The 17,428-nt window shown below is 49.5% G+C and overlaps 1 protein-coding gene across 5 annotated transcripts in view; it reads right to left on the bottom strand.

The window, feature by feature from the left end:
• The window catches only part of ALPK3 (alpha kinase 3), a 58,338-nt gene extending 42,602 nt beyond the window's left edge, over positions 1–15,736 (bottom strand). Inside the window, exons 1-3 of one of the 5 annotated variants that reach the window (XM_004056702.5) lie at positions 15,485–15,736; positions 9,714–9,752; positions 5,470–5,591 (exon numbers count right to left, since the gene is read on the bottom strand). In XM_004056702.5, coding sequence (XP_004056750.5) covers positions 5,470–5,591; positions 9,714–9,752; positions 15,485–15,627 — 304 coding nt within the window. In that variant the 5' untranslated portion in view covers positions 15,628–15,736. Of the gene's footprint in view, positions 1–5,469; positions 5,592–6,449; positions 6,518–9,713; positions 9,753–15,484 lie in introns of those variants that run through there. The other 4 variants (XM_055362785.2, XM_055362786.2, XM_055362788.2 and 1 more) reach the window with 4 other exon arrangements.
• Between the last annotated feature and the right edge of the window lie 1,692 nt (positions 15,737–17,428).

Here is a 17,428-nt window from a genome sequence, read left to right as displayed (position 1 = left end):
CATGAGATGTGGCAGAAAAGCTTGCTCCTTTGGATTGGGCTTGAAACAGGGAACAGCTTACTTCCTTGATGACACTGGGAGTATTTGATAAAATACCCCATGATTCTATAAGCCAGACTCATGTCTGACATCTCCACATTGCTCTTAAACTCCATGGCTACAAAGAACAGAATGGAAAAGGAGAGGAGGGAGAGCCATCCCTGACACCTGCATCTCTCAAGTGGTCCCAGGTCCCCACTGCAGCCGCCGTTACCAAGGTACCAAAGCTGCGGCTGAAATGAACAGGCAATATGGAAAGTGGAAAAGGTACTGGTTTTGTCATCAGCACAGTCAAGCTTCACTGTGGTCATGTGATATGTACTCAGCATCTTTGTGCCAGCTCTGGAGAGGCATGATGTGTCAGGTGTATGCCCTGTCCTTGTAGATGTCACGATCTTGTTGGAGAGAGAGATGTGTAAACAAAAAAACTATGTGATGGAGGATGGAGCAAGAGCTCTCCTGGAAACACTGGAGATGACCTCCCAGAGGGCAAGCCCCTTGAAAGATGAGAAGGAATTTGCCAGGCAGAAAAAGAGTAGGCTTCTAGGTAAAAAGGCAGAATGAACATGCCATCTATCTTCATACCCTCCCTCAAACTCACTAAACTGCCCTGAAAAGACTTTTTAATCAACATATGTAAAAGCACAAAGATGAAGTGAACAGGCAAGGAGAGTAATAGGAGCAACAAAATTTTGAAAGTTAGAAAGCAGATGGACAAGTGGAAACTGACTTAGCAGACTCAAGACAGCTCAACCCTAAGCTAGCAATGGAGAAAACTGAGAACTATCCTTTCGACACCAGAAAATCCCCAAAGGGCCTAAGAATTGGCAATTTGGTACCTCTGGAACTGGGAGAAAGAGGAAGGAGGAAAGGTTCAAAGATGCTTAAAAAATAAATCTCTGGAACCCTTCAACCATTCTATCTCACTGGATGACTGCTCCTTCCCCACCACAGCCAAAGGTGAAGTTTATTATTTGGAAATGTAAAAGTCTGCCCTGAGAGTAAGCCAGCATAACTGAGGGCATGACTATTCTATGAAAAATAGAAAAATGTAATAACCATATATCATAAAATAAATGTCTTATGCTGAGAGCCCACCCAACCCTCTGATCTGCATAACTCCCAGAAAACCTTTCGCTAGGAAACCTAGCAAGTTCAAGAGGAAGGAACTAAAGAGACTTACTTGGCAGTTCCCAACAGTGGCTACCTAGGTCACCCTACAGTAAACAGCCAAGTTTTCAGGCCCCTCCTCCTTGCTCAGAACCTCTGATCAGCTTTAACTCTCCTACTCTTGCTCATTATCTGACAGCCAAAGATTTCTAGATATGGGAGGAAAGCCTACAATCGAAGATTAATGACAAAATTAAATTAAACAGAGAAAAAGCAAGACAGAAGAAAAACTATGCAAGGAAAAGGAAGCTTTTAGAAAACTATCATTAATAAGCATCTCAGAGAGCTAAGAAAAGATACTACATTCGTGAAAAGTGCAGGATGCTACAGAAAATGACAAAAATTAAAACCCTTGGAAATTAAAATTCAGTAGAAGAGTTGAAAGATAAAACTAAGGAAATCTCCCAGAAAGTAGAGCAAAAGACAAATAGATGAAAGGGGAATAAAGGATAAGAAAATAAAAGTCCACGACCAGGGGAACAGCTATCCAAACAGGAGTTCGTAAAGTAAGACGACAGAAAACAGGAGGATAAAATCAAATTTCCCAGAACTAAAGGCTCTCCGTTTCCAACTGAAAGCACCTAAGCATGTTCCAGGGTGAAGAGACCCATATCGAAATACATCATTATGAAATACCAGAACACTCTTACAAGCTTCCAGAGAGAAAAACTGGTCACATGCAAGGAATTAGGATCAAACTGTCTTCTCACTCTGAAAAGCAACACTGGAAGCAAAAAGATAATGGAACAATGTCTAAAATTCTGAAGGGAAATTATTTTCAGCTTATAATTCTATACCCAGCCAAATTCGCAAGAAAAAGTAAAGTAGAAAAAAAGAGGCCGGGCACAGTGACTCATGCCTACTATAATCCCAGCACTTTGGGAGGCCAAGGTGGGAGGATTGCTTGAGCCCAGGAGTTTGAGACCAGCCTGGCAACATAGTAGGACTTAGTCTCTATCACACACACACACATACACACACACACAAAATAAGTTGGGTGTGGTGGCACATGCCTGTGGTCCCAGCTACTCAGGAGGCTGAGGCAGGAGGATCACCTGAGCCGGGGAGGTTGAGGCTGCAGTGATCTGTGATCATGCCACTGCACTCCAGCCGGGGTGACAGAGGAAACCTTGCCTCAAAAAACAAACCAACCAAACCAACAAACAAACAAAAACATTTTCAGACACAAGGAATCCAACATCTACTTCCCATGTACTCTTTCTAGAAAGCTACCAAAACAAGAATGTAAATCAAGAAAGGAAAAAATGTAGAATACAAAAAGCAGAACGTTACCACAGAAGAGAGGTAAAGCAAATCTAGAGGATGGTAACTGTGTACCAGATGCAGAGAGAAACGAAGGCACATTAGACCAGAGGGACTCAAGGGAGAGCAAGGTCCAGACCTTGCCATCACTATGCCCTCTGCTACTGCACCATCTTCAGGACCTGATGAAACCACCGGGACAGTATTCAATAAAGCAAAAAAATAAACCAAGAAAGGAAGACATGAGATCCAGGAAGCTGAATTAAATCCACAGAAAAGCAAAGGGAAGACCCAGGATAACAGCTGTGTATCAGGCCCTAAAAGCCTAGCAGTTCAGATAAAAGAAGAATGGAGAGCTCCAAGAGGAATATCTCCAAGGAAAGTAACTGCCAGATTACTGATGTCATTGACCTTGCAGAATATCGTATTAAGAGGCTATTAGGAGGTATAAGAAAAATTAGCAACGATACGAAAAAAAGAAACAAATGAAAAACTATGGAAAGTACTAACCTCAGGAAAAACAAAAGAAAAAAATATAAGCATAGTATGCTACAATGTTCAGTTATGAATAATATTGCATAGGCATAATAAGGTAAACAGTAAATGTTGATTTAAGCAAAAATTATGATATAACTGAAGCAGGATAGTTTTAGAAAACTATCATTAATAAGAGTCAAGGAAGTAACCGTGTCCTCAGGACACAGCAACCATCCGGACCATACAGTCAACACAATAAGCCCCAGCATGAGCATTCTAAAGTTCTTTCAAGCAAAGCTATCTCCAGTAGGGAATTCCCATGTAGAGAGCAGGAGCATTTTGATTTTACCTGTCCTCAAACTCACCCTTTGCTCATTGTAATAGTAAAAAACACACCCCTGGGTGGAGATTTAAGATGCATGTCTCATTAGCATGGGTGTGGTGGCACGCGCCTGTGGTCCCAGATACTTATGATGTATAAACAAGCATGTACAGCTACTGTGCATGTGCACCCAGAGGACCACCCAGGAGATGCTTACGAGCAACACCTCTTCCTACCTCCTCATGAATAATCATGTAAGACTTACAGAAACGGAGTCGCCCTAAGTACCAGTCTTTGCTGTCTCATCCTCACGAGAAGCCCACGCTGAATCTTCTCTCTCTCAGGGTGTCCTGTCTATTCTGCACCTCACTTTTACAGTATTCTTTTTCCTTTGCAATAAATTGTTCTATCTCCTTTGCTGTGTGTCTTTTGTTTAAATTTTTTAAAACTAAGAAGACAAGAACCAAAGTTCCACAACTGCTGTCAACATAATTATATGAAGAAGATAAGTTCAGGGAAACAGAGAAAATGATGGTATAAAAGAGCTAATTCCTTATCTACCATAACAGGAAGACAATAGAGAACATCTAAAACTGAAGAATTTCACATAGTACTCAGCATGATGGAAATGTATACATGCCAGAAGAAACAGCTAAAAGCTGAAAACAGTTGCTTCTGGGAAGACAAATTGAGAGGGGTGAACTGCTGTATTTTGAAATATGCCTTTTAGTATAATTTGAAGTCTTAATTATGTGCATATATTTATTTGACAAAGTAAAATTTAATTTTCTTTAAAAAGAAGGATTAAGGACTTTCTAAATAGAGAAAATGAGATGTGCAAAAGCACGAAGCTGTGAAAGAACCGGGTTTTTCTAGGAAACTGTAAGTGCCACAGTAACACAGGAGATGCAGGCGGGAAGCAGCATCAGATGCCGGAGAGCAAAAGCAGTGTCTTCCTCACTAGTGCTGCGGACTTTGGCAACGCATCAGCCTCTTTCAGCTTCCTCCTTGGTAAAATTTGACTAAAAATAGCACTTACTTCATAGGGATTTGTAAGAATGCAATGACAATGGAAACAGACAACTTGCAAAATTCACCATACGCCATACAAAGGTATGGGATGCATACCTATGTCCCTCGGAGCAGAGAGTGTTCTCAGTCTGCAGCTCAGAGGGTTGAGTAAGGGTGAGAACTGCCCAAGTGAGAAGCTGTTTACTGGCTGGGGTAATCAAGTCCCCCAGAATTCACAGCTGGAAACCACGAATGACCTTGACTTACAGAAACAACAGGCTCTCCAGAGGGAGCCTGGGCCTGGGATCTGATAGCTGCACAGCTGGGAGGGGTGGGTACCCATTCGTGGGTCCTGTGGGCCCTGAGGCTGGTCAGGTTGGAGTCTCTACTGGGTGGTCTGGGGGAGAGGCAATGTCTGGAACCACCCTCCCAGCACTCCCACCCATTATCTTCCCCTTCCAAGGAGTATCACTCAGCTTCCTATTCTGCCAAACGGTTGCTTCAAATTCCACTACGAAGCTCAGTGAAATGCAAGTAACAGTAGTCAGTTTCTAACTCTTATGTGGTACTTACTGTACATAAGGTACTACTCCAAACACTTTGCATGTATTAACTCATTCAGTCTCAAATAACCCTATGAAGTGCATCCTATCATTATCCCCACTTTACAGATGAGGCAGCTGAGAGGTTCTATAACGTGCTCAGTAACATCACTGGAAAGGGGATGAGCCAGGACTCCAAGCCAGGCAGTCTGCCTCCAGGGTCTGTAGTCAGAATCACCACATGCAATTCTCCTCTCAGGCCTGAGACTCCCAACCTTCAAATTACTCAACTATAACATGGGGATACTCAGGAAGATGGCCTCAAAGATCTCTTTCCATTGGAGTACTTCTTTTCTTGCAACAAATAAGGCCATTAGTCATGGATGTATCCCTGAGGGTCAGGAACCTTCACTGAGGACAGGTTCTGAAGAAGAGTAGGGTATATATGTGGCTCCAGAATGGGGGAAGCAAGGGGCACCAGCCCACACAGGGATGTTAAACTAGAGAGAAAGCTCAGAAAGTAAATGTCACCTCACATAGTTTTGTGCACACAGCCCGCCACCCCACCATTCCTGTCCTCACAGCCTCCTTGGACCCTGCTCTGTGCAGACACCCTGGCATGGAGCATACAGACAGCACCCTTACCTGTGACAATGCAGGTGAACCTGACGTCGCTGTCCTCGGACACAGACCGGGACTTGAGCGTGGTCTCAAATAGCGGCTGGGTCTCCTCTGTGAGCTGAGCAATGATGGAGCAGAAGGTGCTCCTAAGAGAGGCAAAGAGCTATTCAGAGCTGGCCTTCCCCACAACAAACAGCACAGCCTGGCCTGTCCAGGGCAGTTTCCGTCTTACCATGCCTGCCCATCTTCCTGTGGCCAGAGCTCCAGCACCCAGGCAAGTCTTTCTTCAAGGCAGCTTGTGCCTCTTGGCCAGGCTGGGGCCAGGTATCAAGGGGTTGAATGGAATCCTGACCCAGACCCATTACAATAGGCAAGCTACTGACCATGGGCCAGGCTCCTGAGCATGCCAGGCTACAAGCCCAGGTGTCCCATCCCATCATTGTTTGAAGGGCCTTACTTCACCCTGCACCTTTCATCTCCAGGAACACTGGTGCATGAGGGAGACACACAGATAAGTAGGTCAAGCCTCAGAGATGGAGCCCCCAGCATAGCAGAGCCTCCATTCATGCCAAGAGGGGAAGGCCAGCCAACCCTCAGTGATTCAAGGGTCCTAAGAGCACAGGAGCCTCTCCTAGAGCTTGGGCTCAGAAAAAAAGCTCCTACATTTGTGAGTGCAGACCCACAATGGACAAAGAATAAGCTGGCCAGTGCTAGGGGTCTAGACCCAAGGGGGGACTCTAATTCATAAGGGTATCAGAAAGGAGAGACCCAGCCCAAATGGGGCTGGGAAGCAGCCTTGGAAAGCCAGCTGTGGCTCCCCTGCTCCATCCCTGGATACCACATGCTGAAGTGAAACATGGTTGGCTGCTCCAGGACCAACCAGCAGGAGTGCCAAACCACAAACGGATCCACCCCTGCAAAAGCCAGAACTTTTAGTTCCCTTCTCCAGTCCATCTCCCAGATTTCAGGGGCATCAGTAAGCACTGAGTCCAGTACAAACTCACCAACAATGCTCAGGCTTACAGTCTTCTCCTTCCTGGGCCCAGGAAGCAAACCACCATGCCAAACCCTTTCAAGGGCCAGCAGAGACACAGTGCGTTCCTAGGTGTGAAGCGCCACCACATAGGCAGGTTGTGTGGTGCACAAGCCGTGCCCGGCCCTCCCTCCCAGGCACACATCCCATTGTGAGCGGCAGAGAGGACTGTGAGGGGGCAAAGGGAAGAGAAGCAGGAGAAACTGTAGTGAGAAAGACACATCATTCAAAGGTGCCTTTCCCTGTGCCTCAGAGGAAGGGATGGTCACCCAAGGGCAATGTTTGTCTGTCCATGGCCTCTCTGCCAGGGGCCAAGAGAGTCTGTGGAAGCAGAAGCAAACAGGATCTAGAACCCTACACTTTGTGGGGAGGGATTCCACATTCGATGTATGTTTTCTGTGAATATTATTCTAGACTTGAGTTTGAGGAGAAGGGTTGTACCCCAGAGAATATCTGGAATCAAGTAAGACTTCTGGACTGATGGGGTTCCCGCTGTGGTTTCACCACAGGAATGTAGATACCTGGGCATTCATGGAGTTGACAAGGGCCCTCCCCCACAAAGATCACCCATAAAGGGGATCCCAATCTCACATACCTGAACATTTGAGCCGGGTCTGCAGTTAGACATGTTCTGTAACACTCCCTACAATCTTCCCTTGCCTACAACTCATCTGTGCAATAAGCTTGTTTTCCTTTTCTTCTTAAGCCACTCAGAAATAGAGGGTCCTCAGGGCCTAGGCTATTAACTCCCTGAACACTCAGGAAGTGTTAATATCTGAAAACATTTCTTGCTGCTATCATACTAACAGCAATTTCTGATTTGGGGAAATATCAAATCTCAATAAACACTTTCCAGAAACCACCAGGCTAAACATAATCCTACTTCCATGATTCTGTAATTAATTCAAACCATCCCTAATTATGTCTTCCCTGCATAATTTGAATCCTATCTCATCCATGACCTTGAGCCTGGATCCAATATTCAGCTTAAGCTCCTAGGTATGAAGCCGCTTGGACAAGTCTAAGGAAATCCTTTCAGCTACTGGATAAGTGAGACAACAGGGAAACTATGTTTTAAGAAAATTTGCAGAGACAAATGCTCATGCTAGATATTGAAAAACAGGCCAGGTGCAGTGGGTCACGCCTGTAATCCCAGCACTTTGGGAGGCTGAGGCTGGCAGATCACGAGGTCAAGAGATCGAGACCAGCCTGGCCAATGTGGTGAAACCCCGTCTCTACTAAAAATACAAAAATTAGCCAGGCCTGGTGGCAGGCGCCTGTAGTCCCAGCTACTCGGGAGGCTGAGGCAGGAGAATCACTTGAACCTGGGAGGCAGAGGTTGCAGTGAGCCGAGATCGCGCCACTGCACTCCAGCCTGGTGACAGAGAGAGATGCCTCAAAAAAAATAAATAAAATAAAATAAAATAAAAACAAGTAGTTATTTTATTTCACTATTCTTTTTGAATGGAAAAGAACATATCTTCTCAAACTTTCCACATTAGGTACTAAGCTGTATTATAAAAAAATGTTTACATTAGAAAATAAGTAACAGCTGAAAGGTGTGGCTAGCTGAAAGCCTTCTCTTTCAGGGAAGTGGGTTTGGGGTACATTTGGAGGCACAGGGAGAGTCACTGTATATACTGCCATGTTCTGCTGAATGTCACACAGCTTCTCGTTGCCACAAGCTTTCTGTCCCCGTCCTCCAAACCATTTGAATGTGGGATGGACTCTGAGTGTGCTGCAACCTATACCCTGGAAAGCCAGGAAGTCCACACATCTGGAAATGGTCTTGTCCAACCCTGACAAGTCGTTCCAACTCCATGACTTCACAAGGATATCACAGACTAATCATATGTCTCTAAAGAACACCAGAATCATTGGTTTTCATGATGTTCAGTGGAACCTAACCTTGCCCTTAGGTAAGGTTTGGTTTGCCCAGGTCGTCTCCTTTCAACGCTTACCACACTCCACTTGGAATTAGTTGTGATATCCTCAGTTCCACCCATGAGCCACACAGAACAAAGTCTCCTCAGTGTTCATCCCCATCAAGGACCATGGACATAGTAGTTGCTAATCATGTCTGTAAACATTCGCTATTTAGAAACCAGTTAGCTATTCTGAAATCTTTTTCTATGTGAAGAAACTGTAGCTAGCTCTCCCCAAATCTATCAGAGTCTGGGATGAGGCCCAAGTGGTGGGAAGTAGCCAGGAAATGTTCCCATTTTGATTGTAACAGTCAGTTCAGCCAAGGGTAAAGAGCTGTCCTCAGTTCAGGAGGCAAGAAGACAGTCATTCAACCAGCAAACCTGGACCATGAGCCTGCCCAGACCTTGCCCTGACTCTGCAGCAGATTCAGAGAATAAGCTATGCAGGAATACACTAACGTGGTATTCTCTGATCTCACAGAGTTCACAGTCTTCAGGGATGGGGAGGAACCAAAGGAAAGGAAAATTCAGAGAAAGAGGAGGTAAAAGGAGAACTTAAATGACTGCAGAAAAAAATTTTAAAAGGCAGTTACCATGGTTAGAAGAAGATAGACAATAAGGTATCACACCTAGGTATGTGGTTACAAAAAACATGAAAACCTAGAATTGGGGCCAGGCACAGTGGCTTACGCCTGTAATCCCAGCACTTTAGGAAGCCGAGGCAGGAGGATCCCTTGGAGCCAGGAGTTCAAGACCAGGGAACACAGTGAGACTCTGTCTCTACAAGAAAATTTTTAAAAATTAGCCAGGCATCATGGTGCATGCCTGTAGTCCCCGCTACTCAGAAGGCTGAGGCAGGAGGATCCCTTGAGGCCAGGTGTTCAAGGCTACAGGGAGCCATTGCACTCCAGCCTGGGCAACATGACAGAGCAAGACCCTGTCCCTAAGAAATAAAAAACCTAGGATGGGGAAGAGGTGGGTCATGTGACATGACTCATGGCTCTCTGTTCTGTTCCCATGGTGTCTCCTAGGGACACAGAGATGTCATTGCAGGCATCTCAGAGACCCCTGCCCATATTTCTATTCCTGAGATCCTGTGCCCATCTCAAATGGCCCATGCAAGCATCAACTCTGGCCCCCTGTGAGAGCCATGTTCACCTGAGTACCTTCTTGCACTCTCCCCACCCGCCCTCCAGCTCTCCCGTCACCCCATGCAGCCTGGTTAGTGCACGAGCAGTCACTCAGTGGCCCCTCAATGCCCAGACCCAAGGAAAAAGCAGTCAGAGAAATGTAGTGCAATATGCATTTACCTTCCAGAGCTGGGGTGAGACAACCGGTTGCTTGATAAGCTAAGCAAAAACAGCAAATGGAATCATTAGGCCAAAAAAGCAAGACGGAAGTAGGCGAAATCAACAGTCGCAAACTATTAATCGGCCACCATCTGGGGCCCAGAAGCCTTTCTATTAAAAGGGACCAGCTGTCTTAGTTGGCCTGCTCCATTAAGCAAGTGGCCTGACCACCGGACACCAATGTATCTGAAACCAAGAGCTCATTAAATGCAGCAGAGTCCAGGAAAATGGTTAGGCAGGAAGGAGGCCCTTTGGGGCTGGCTTTGAGAAAGGTGTGTCCCAGGCATTTGGGTCACTGCCCCCAAGAGGGAGGCTTACAGCTGCCTGGCATGTTTCCCCACCCCACTGCACACTAGCCTGGGGGCAAGCTCCTGCTTCAATTCTTGGCTTTCGGGAGAAAAGAGCCCCATTCCTGGAAATCCCCTGAGAGGCTAGGAGAGACAGGTGGCTTGGAGAACACCCATCATTAATATGTTAAAGTATGGTTAAAGAGGCCACGCAAGGCAAACCAGCTGGGAGAGTGAAAAAGAGAAAAACAAAGCAGTTAATTCAGCAGGAGCTGGGAGGCACCCAGCTCCATGGTCCACACAAGGCCCATTCTGCCTGAGGCCCCAATCATTTCTCTTGCCTGGGGCAGCTAGGAAAGGCCACTGTGTAGGGCACTAGGATGAGGACCCACACAGGACCGCCCCTTAGTGGAGTCTAGCCCACTTACTATGAGCCAACTGTTCCCTCTCCCTCCTCCTTTCCTGATACAAAAATCTCCAGTGGGGACCTGGATCCCAGCTCCTTGAGAGATGTCAGAGGTCACCCCATCCACACTCCCTTCAGCTGTCCCTATCATGAGAAGAGCTCTCCCTTCCTTACCAGCAGCCCAGCCTGTTCAATGGTGCTCACGGTCTATGTCTCTAACCACAAGAAAGCTCTATGAGGATCCCATCTCTTTATAACCACAACACCAAACCCATCCTTTTCCCTAAAACCTGGCTTCACCCCTAACCCCGGGCTCCTGGGTTGGTAGATACCTCCAGCATTCTCCCAAACTCCTAAGCTCAAAACCTGCCATCTTGGACTACTTCTTCTCCAACCCCAAATCCAGTCCGTACAATTCTTGGCCCTTCTTTCTCCCTTTCTCTCTACTCTTGTTGTTGCATTACAATCTAGACCCTCATGGCTCCACATTTGATGACCACCTCAACCCCCTCTCCTTAACCCCTCATATAACCCACTTCTCTAACAAAATGCTGCAGTCCCCCAGTGTAGAGGACACTGAGTCTCCACTCCTTGACTGGGCGGGTAGGGCCCTCCCTGATCTACTCACACTCCCGCTGCAACCAGATTCCCTCTACTTCCCAATGCTCCGGCGCCACCACAGCCAGGCCTGTCCCTTATCAGCATGAACAGTCCTTCCTGACCCCTGAGCCTTCCCTTTTGTCCTCCCTGTTTGGAAAGTCCTTCCTCCCTCCTACTGCTCAACTAAATCCTGCCCATCCAGCCTTCAAACCTAGTTCTTGTAGCTTCTGTGGCTCCTAGTGCAGTGCTGCACAGACAATGGGTATTTAACTGCTGTTCTATAGAAGGGAGAGAGAGAGAGAGGAAGAAAAAGAAAGAGGAGGAAAGTACAGTGGGGGACCTGGGGGAGGGAGAGAGGGCAGGGGAGAGAAAGGCATTTTTCAAGCAGGAAGGGTGCTGCCCCCGAGAGGGAGCTGCTGCTCCAGAAAAGATGGAAAGGAGCGTGCTAGAGTGCAGCTGCCTCTGCTCAGAGCTTTAAAAATCCTCTGGAGGCCGCCTGGGCAGAACCTCCCATGGTTCCAAGGCACTGGCCAACTCCATCCTTTCCTGACCATAAATTTCATTTGTCCCTCTCCTTTAGGATTGGGAGATTTCTTCTTCTTTGGGTCTGGACTTCTTCCCTGGGAAGGAGAGGGGGAGAGTTAGCTTTCTAATTCAGAGAGGAAAATGACAAGTTCCACCTGCACGTGGGTCAAGAAGTGAGCTGGGACAGAGGACCCCTCCCCCAGCTCTGCTGCTCCTGGACCAACCGCCCTGCCCTCTCTAGGCCTCGCCCTTACATTGTTAGTCAGGTCAGGAGAAACCCTGGGCTAATGGAGGCACCTGGTCTTCAGAAGGTGGGAGACCTGCCTGTGCCCTGCTGGCTGGGCCACAGCTAGGCTCAGGGCTGTCACCCAGGCAGGGGAGCTCCCCATTTACTGCCTCTGAGGAGGAGCTGAATGAGAGGCATCAAAAGTTGGGGCAGAAAAGCTTTAAAGAGTTCTTCGTGCCACCTTCATCTCACAAAATGGGAATTCATACATAAGCAGAATAGAACAAAAAAAAAAAGGGTTGGAGGTGGGGTTGGAATTCAGGGCCCAGAAAGGAAAGGTCTCCTCATAAAGGAGTGAAGTTAGGACTGAGCACAGTGGCTCATGCCTGTAATCCCAACACTTTGTGGGGCTGAGGTCAGAGGATCGCTGGAGCCCAGGAGTTCAAGATCAACCTCAGTGATATAGCAAGACCCCACCTTTTTAAAAAATAAATAATTAAAATCTAAACCGGGCGTGGTGGCTCATGCCTGTAATCCCAGCACTTTGGGAGGCCGAGGCAGGCAGATCACCTGAGGTCAGGAGTTCAAGACCAGCCTGGCCAACAGGGTGAAATCCCATCTCTACTAAAAATACAAAAATTAGCCGGGTGCGGTGGCAGGCGTCTGTAATCTCAGACTACTCGGGAGGTTGAGGCAGGAAGATCACTTGAACCTGGGAGGCGGAGGTTGCAGTGAACAGAGATCACGCCACTGCACTCCAGCCTGGGTGTCAGAGCAAGACTCCATCTCAAAAAAAAAACACACTAAAATAATAAATACATAAAAGAGTGAAGTAGGCTACGGAGAACTAGAACTGACCACGAAAGCTGGGGGCCTCCATCCCTCCTGGCTTTCATCTATTCTGGGACATAAAAGGCCTTTGGACAGTCCTGGCCTGATACCTCAGGTTCCCTAAAAGCCCTAGACAGCCTGGCTGACCCATGCTGAACAGCAGAGCTTGTTTCAAAGCTGTCTGTAGTAACATCATAGGTTCTGTGACTTCTCTGAGCCCACCTGGACCAGGGCCTCCAAGAATCCAGGGGGCAGGGGTTTCTGGAACTTCTGAGTGTCCCATAAAAGCTAATTAATCATAACTGCTTCAAAAAAAAATCATAACTGCTTCTCCTCAACTGTGGCCCCTTAACTTCTCTAGCCTACCCACATCTCACTGTTCTATGGGGGTGAGGTCCTAGATGCCGGGTGACCTGGGGGCTGGGCCTACAGTTTGGTGGGACTATCTGCATGTGAGACCTCTGACCCCAGTGGGCATTGGAAATATTCTTGCACCGACATGGACTGGAAACCCTTTCAGAGCTGTGGGACAGAGAGAGGTGCATAGGGAGATAGGTTCTGGGCCATCCACCAAGGCCTCTGGTGTCCATCAGCTCAGCTGTCCATCAGCTCCCAGGGGTAGCCCCTCCTCACAAGGGTCCATGAGAATGATGCCTGGAGAGCTCCATGACACATCTGTGTGAAGGTAGACCCAGAAGATGTTGGAGCCAAGAGTGAGTGGGGACAGAACTTGCCTCTCAGTCAGGACTCTGGCATAGTCAGGGCTCAGCTGGGCTGGAGCCAACATAGCTGGCAAAATTCTCAAGGGACTGCCTTTCTCCCTATCTCTAGGGAGCTCTCCCCACCCCCACAGGCAGTGAGGCTGTTCTGAGGGACAGCAGACAGTACGATGGCTCCCTCCAACACAGGTCAGGCCTTGCTAGAGAAGCAGGAACTGCCTCGCCTCCTCCACTCCCCACTGCAGCCCCAGTCACATTCTCCCCACTTTGGCCAAAGGCTTTTCCAGAGGCCTGATAAATCTGGCTGTCCTTGTCTCTCAGAACCTCTAGGGGTCTGTGGCTAGCCAGCAGGAGCAGTAAAAAACTCTGCAGGGGCAAAACACAGCCCAAAGTCCAAAGCTTTCTCCCACTCCTCCTGTCCTGCCCCCTCCAGATACTTGATGAAAGAGACTCCTTTTAAGAACATTCCCATTTAGGTCCAAAGGGACTTAAGCCAGCCACTTCTATCCTGCCTCTAGCTCTCAGACTGGCACAAGCTTTGTGCTCATGAGGTGTACAATTAACATTTATCTATCATACAACTGCTCAGCCAGGCAGCAGCACTATGTCCATTCTCCAGCCCTTTTCCTAAAAGCCCAGATCCCCTGCCCTCCCCATTCTGCCTGGTTTTCAAGGCACTCTTTCCTCCCTTCCTTCACTGCTGCTGTCTCCAAGAAGGACCCTGGTTCCGCCTCTTCTGTTTGTTCCACTGCTACTGACAAAGGCCAAACACAGGAGGCAAAGCCCAGACAAGTCACTGTGACAAATATGAGGCTCCCACAAGGGAGTCAGCTTCTCTAAGGACTGGAATAAATGTCCAAATTTCATTCCGGTTTATCTGTAGAGCCAGGAGTAGGAAAAAGGGGTATTCTTTCCTGGCAGCCAGGGGCCTTGTTGAGTCTGACTCAGTCACTAACATCAGTCCTCAGCCCTGCCCCAGACATGTGACACCATTTGACGAGTTTTATGCAGAAACCGGTTCCGGTTACATTTGAACTTTCCCAACTCCAAGGTCAATAGGACTCAGCCAATTCACGAGGAAGTGCCCAGGACTTTTCCTGAATGTCCTTGATGCCTGTTTTTATGCTGTTTTAGGAATGGAGAACAAGAGGTCTCTGGACAGCCTCTTGGAGGAATGGCCGTTTTCTGCATAATACACAAGTCAAGTTCTCAGGCTATGAAACAACCACTATCTCAACACATTTCCCTTTGGAAAACAGACTCCAGAAGTGGAGGGAAACTGAGCTGCCCACAGGGGGCAGGAAGTGTCTGTCTCCATGGCAATGCGCGTGTCCACGTGTGCCTGTGTGCCTTTGATTGCCTGGATGCCTATTGTCTTTGTGTCTTTATATCTGTGGGTGGCCTAGCTGCTAAAACAAAGCTTCCACACCTCTTGAACTCTTGGAAGACCAGTGAAGGGCTCATCAGTTCCACACCTCCCTTGGCATTTCACTTCCCCAAACTGGACAGGGCACTTGGCTCCCTCAGAGCTGCAAGTCCTTAATTCCCAACATCTCCAGACAGTACCTCATCCCACCCCCTATCTCACCAGCCCCCACTCAAGTCCTGGGGAGGACCCAAGTCCTCGGCCCAGTAGAGGAACCTTATTTACAAAGGTTTATTTCTTCCTGGAGAACCTCCCCACCCTGAGCTAAGCAGCTCCTACTCTGGGCAGCCCCCCCAGCACCCTCTCCCTGTTCCCACCAGTGCTCTCCCCCTCCCTTCCTGCCAGGGAGGAATTTCAGCCACTCTGGCTTTCCTTATCGCTAACTGTGGAATCCCAAGCTAGGGAGTAGCAGGGTAGGGGGCAGGGGAGATAAGGAAAGCCTTCAGACCCCATGAAATCACTCCAAAGTGGAGCCTTTGTCCTCTCTTGAGCCTCGCGTTGCCAGAGGCCTGAGGCTCGTGGATCAGGAGGGGTCACAAGGGGCTATGAAAGCCATTCCAGCCCGGCCATGTCCCCAGGCCCTGGGCCTTGGGGCTGAGAGGGCTCGAGGGCGCAGGCCCAGCCCAGGCCTCCAGCGGCCAGGCCGCCCTCACAGGGACTGATCCCAGGGCATCGCCGGCCCGACGCCGCCCTGCCCCTTGGTGCCACTTACCTGGTCTCGGGCCGCACGCTGAGCAGGTAGCTCCGGCTGGCTGGGCTGGGGATCCACACGGGGCCGTCGTCCTCACCGTCGCCCCCCGCCCCCGACCGCCCACCCGCGCCCCAGCCCCGGCTGGGGGCCCTCCGCGACCCCATGGCACCGCCCTCCCCGACCGCCGGCCCCGCACTCGCCGCTGCCTCGCCTGTCCTCCAGGCCCCGGCCCCCGGGCCCCTGCCCGCCGCCGCCGCTCCCGCCCGCGGCTGACGCGCGCCCCTATTTATAGCCGGTGGCCGGGCCGTCGTCACCTGCTGCTGTCCCTCCCCTGGCCCGGCCCGACCCGGGCAGCGCGGCTTGGAGACGCCGGGGGGCGCCGGGGCCCATGTGCCCGCCCCAGGGCCGGCTCCGAGTCCGCTCCCTTGGCGGCCCTGGTGTCTGCAGTAGCGCCGCGTCTGGAGAGGCCCGGGAGGCCTCGGGAGGAAGGCGCAGCGGGTGTCCTGGTCACGGACAGGCCCCTTCGTGGAGCTCCCGGGACCCGGGACCCGGCTCCCGGCCGGCCTTCCTCCCCTGCTCATGTCCCGTGTGGCATATGAGGGGTCCACGAGGCCTGGCCGGGGCCAGGGGAGCCAGGTCAACCGCTGGCCAGCTTGGGCTAGACCGCGGGAGACCAGGGAGCCAAAGAACCGGCCCTCTTCCTGGCACCAGCCCTGACTGACCCTCGCCTTGCCTCGCCAGTGGCTGTTGGCCCAGCACGTAGACAAGCCGAGCCACCTCCATTAGTGACCTGAGTCCCTGGGAGGCCGGAACCCCTTGGGATCTCTCTCTCCTGTCTCCCCCAACACCCCCAGTAACTAGCATAGATTAGGGGCTCAATTAACACTTCTAGATCACTCCTTCGGCCTCCATTTCTCAGCACCAGAGGGGGAAATGGGCTGAGTCCTGATACCCAGAAAAATAATCAAATCAGGCAACAATTTCCAAGAACTAGTGCCAAGCACTGCCGAAACCTGGTCTAAATATTGGAAGTGCCCACAGACTTTTTTTTTTTTTTTTTTTTTTTGAGACAGAGTCTCGCTCTGTCGCCCAGGCTGGAGTGCAGTGGCGCTATCTCGGCTCACCGCAAGCTCCGCCTCCCGGGTTCATGCCATTCTCCTGCCTCAGCCTCCCGAGTAGCTGGGACTACAGGCGCCCGCCACCACGCCCAGCTAATTTTTTTCTTTGTATTTTTTAGTAGAGACGGGGTTTCACCGTGTTAGCCAGGATGGTCTCGATCTCCTGACCTCGTGATTCGCCCGCCTGGGCCTCCCAAAGTGCTGGGATTACAGGCGTGAGCTACCGCGCCCGGCCGGAAGTGCCCACAGACTTTTTTATCCATCCTTCTTTCTCCTATTTTCCTGACAGCATCCAGAAAGTACCTGAAGCTAAATGGCTGTAATTGTTAGAAAGTGGGAGCAAAGGAGTCCAACCCTTCTGTTTTCGAAGCTGCACCCATCCCTACTCCTTTTGGAAATGGCTTTCCCCTACTCCTTGTGGTTCCAATGGCAACTTGTTCCCACATGATCCCACTCCTGGCCTCAGTTGACTGCCATCAAACTCAAGCCAGGCTATTCACGGTACCCCATCTCCCTGACTATAGACCCTGGCTGTGCCAATAAAGTTCTTCTCTAAAGCATTTTTAACTGGAATTGGGAAAGAAAACCAGACCCTCTGTGGTGGAAAACTGAGCTGTGAGGCCACAGCTGTCAGCAGCCATGTTTCCTGTCCTGTAGAGTAAGCCAGTTTACAGTGAGGAATACGGAAGCTAGCACAGAGAGAAGCAGAGGCAAAGGACACAGGGTCCTGGTGGCTTTCAGGTGCCCTCGTTCAGGTGTTCCTGGGGTCCAGCTTTGTCCCTGGCCTTCCTGCAGGTTGGCAGTTCAAACTTTCCTTGGAATCTGTGTACCAAAAAAGTTCTCCCTT

The sequence above is a fragment of the Gorilla gorilla genome, chromosome 16 (assembly GCF_029281585.2).
Source record: "Gorilla gorilla gorilla isolate KB3781 chromosome 16, NHGRI_mGorGor1-v2.1_pri, whole genome shotgun sequence".
Lineage (NCBI taxonomy): Eukaryota > Metazoa > Chordata > Mammalia > Primates > Hominidae > Gorilla > Gorilla gorilla.
Note: the sequence above shows the minus strand (reverse complement) of the source record. Positions and strands in the feature narration are given on the sequence as shown.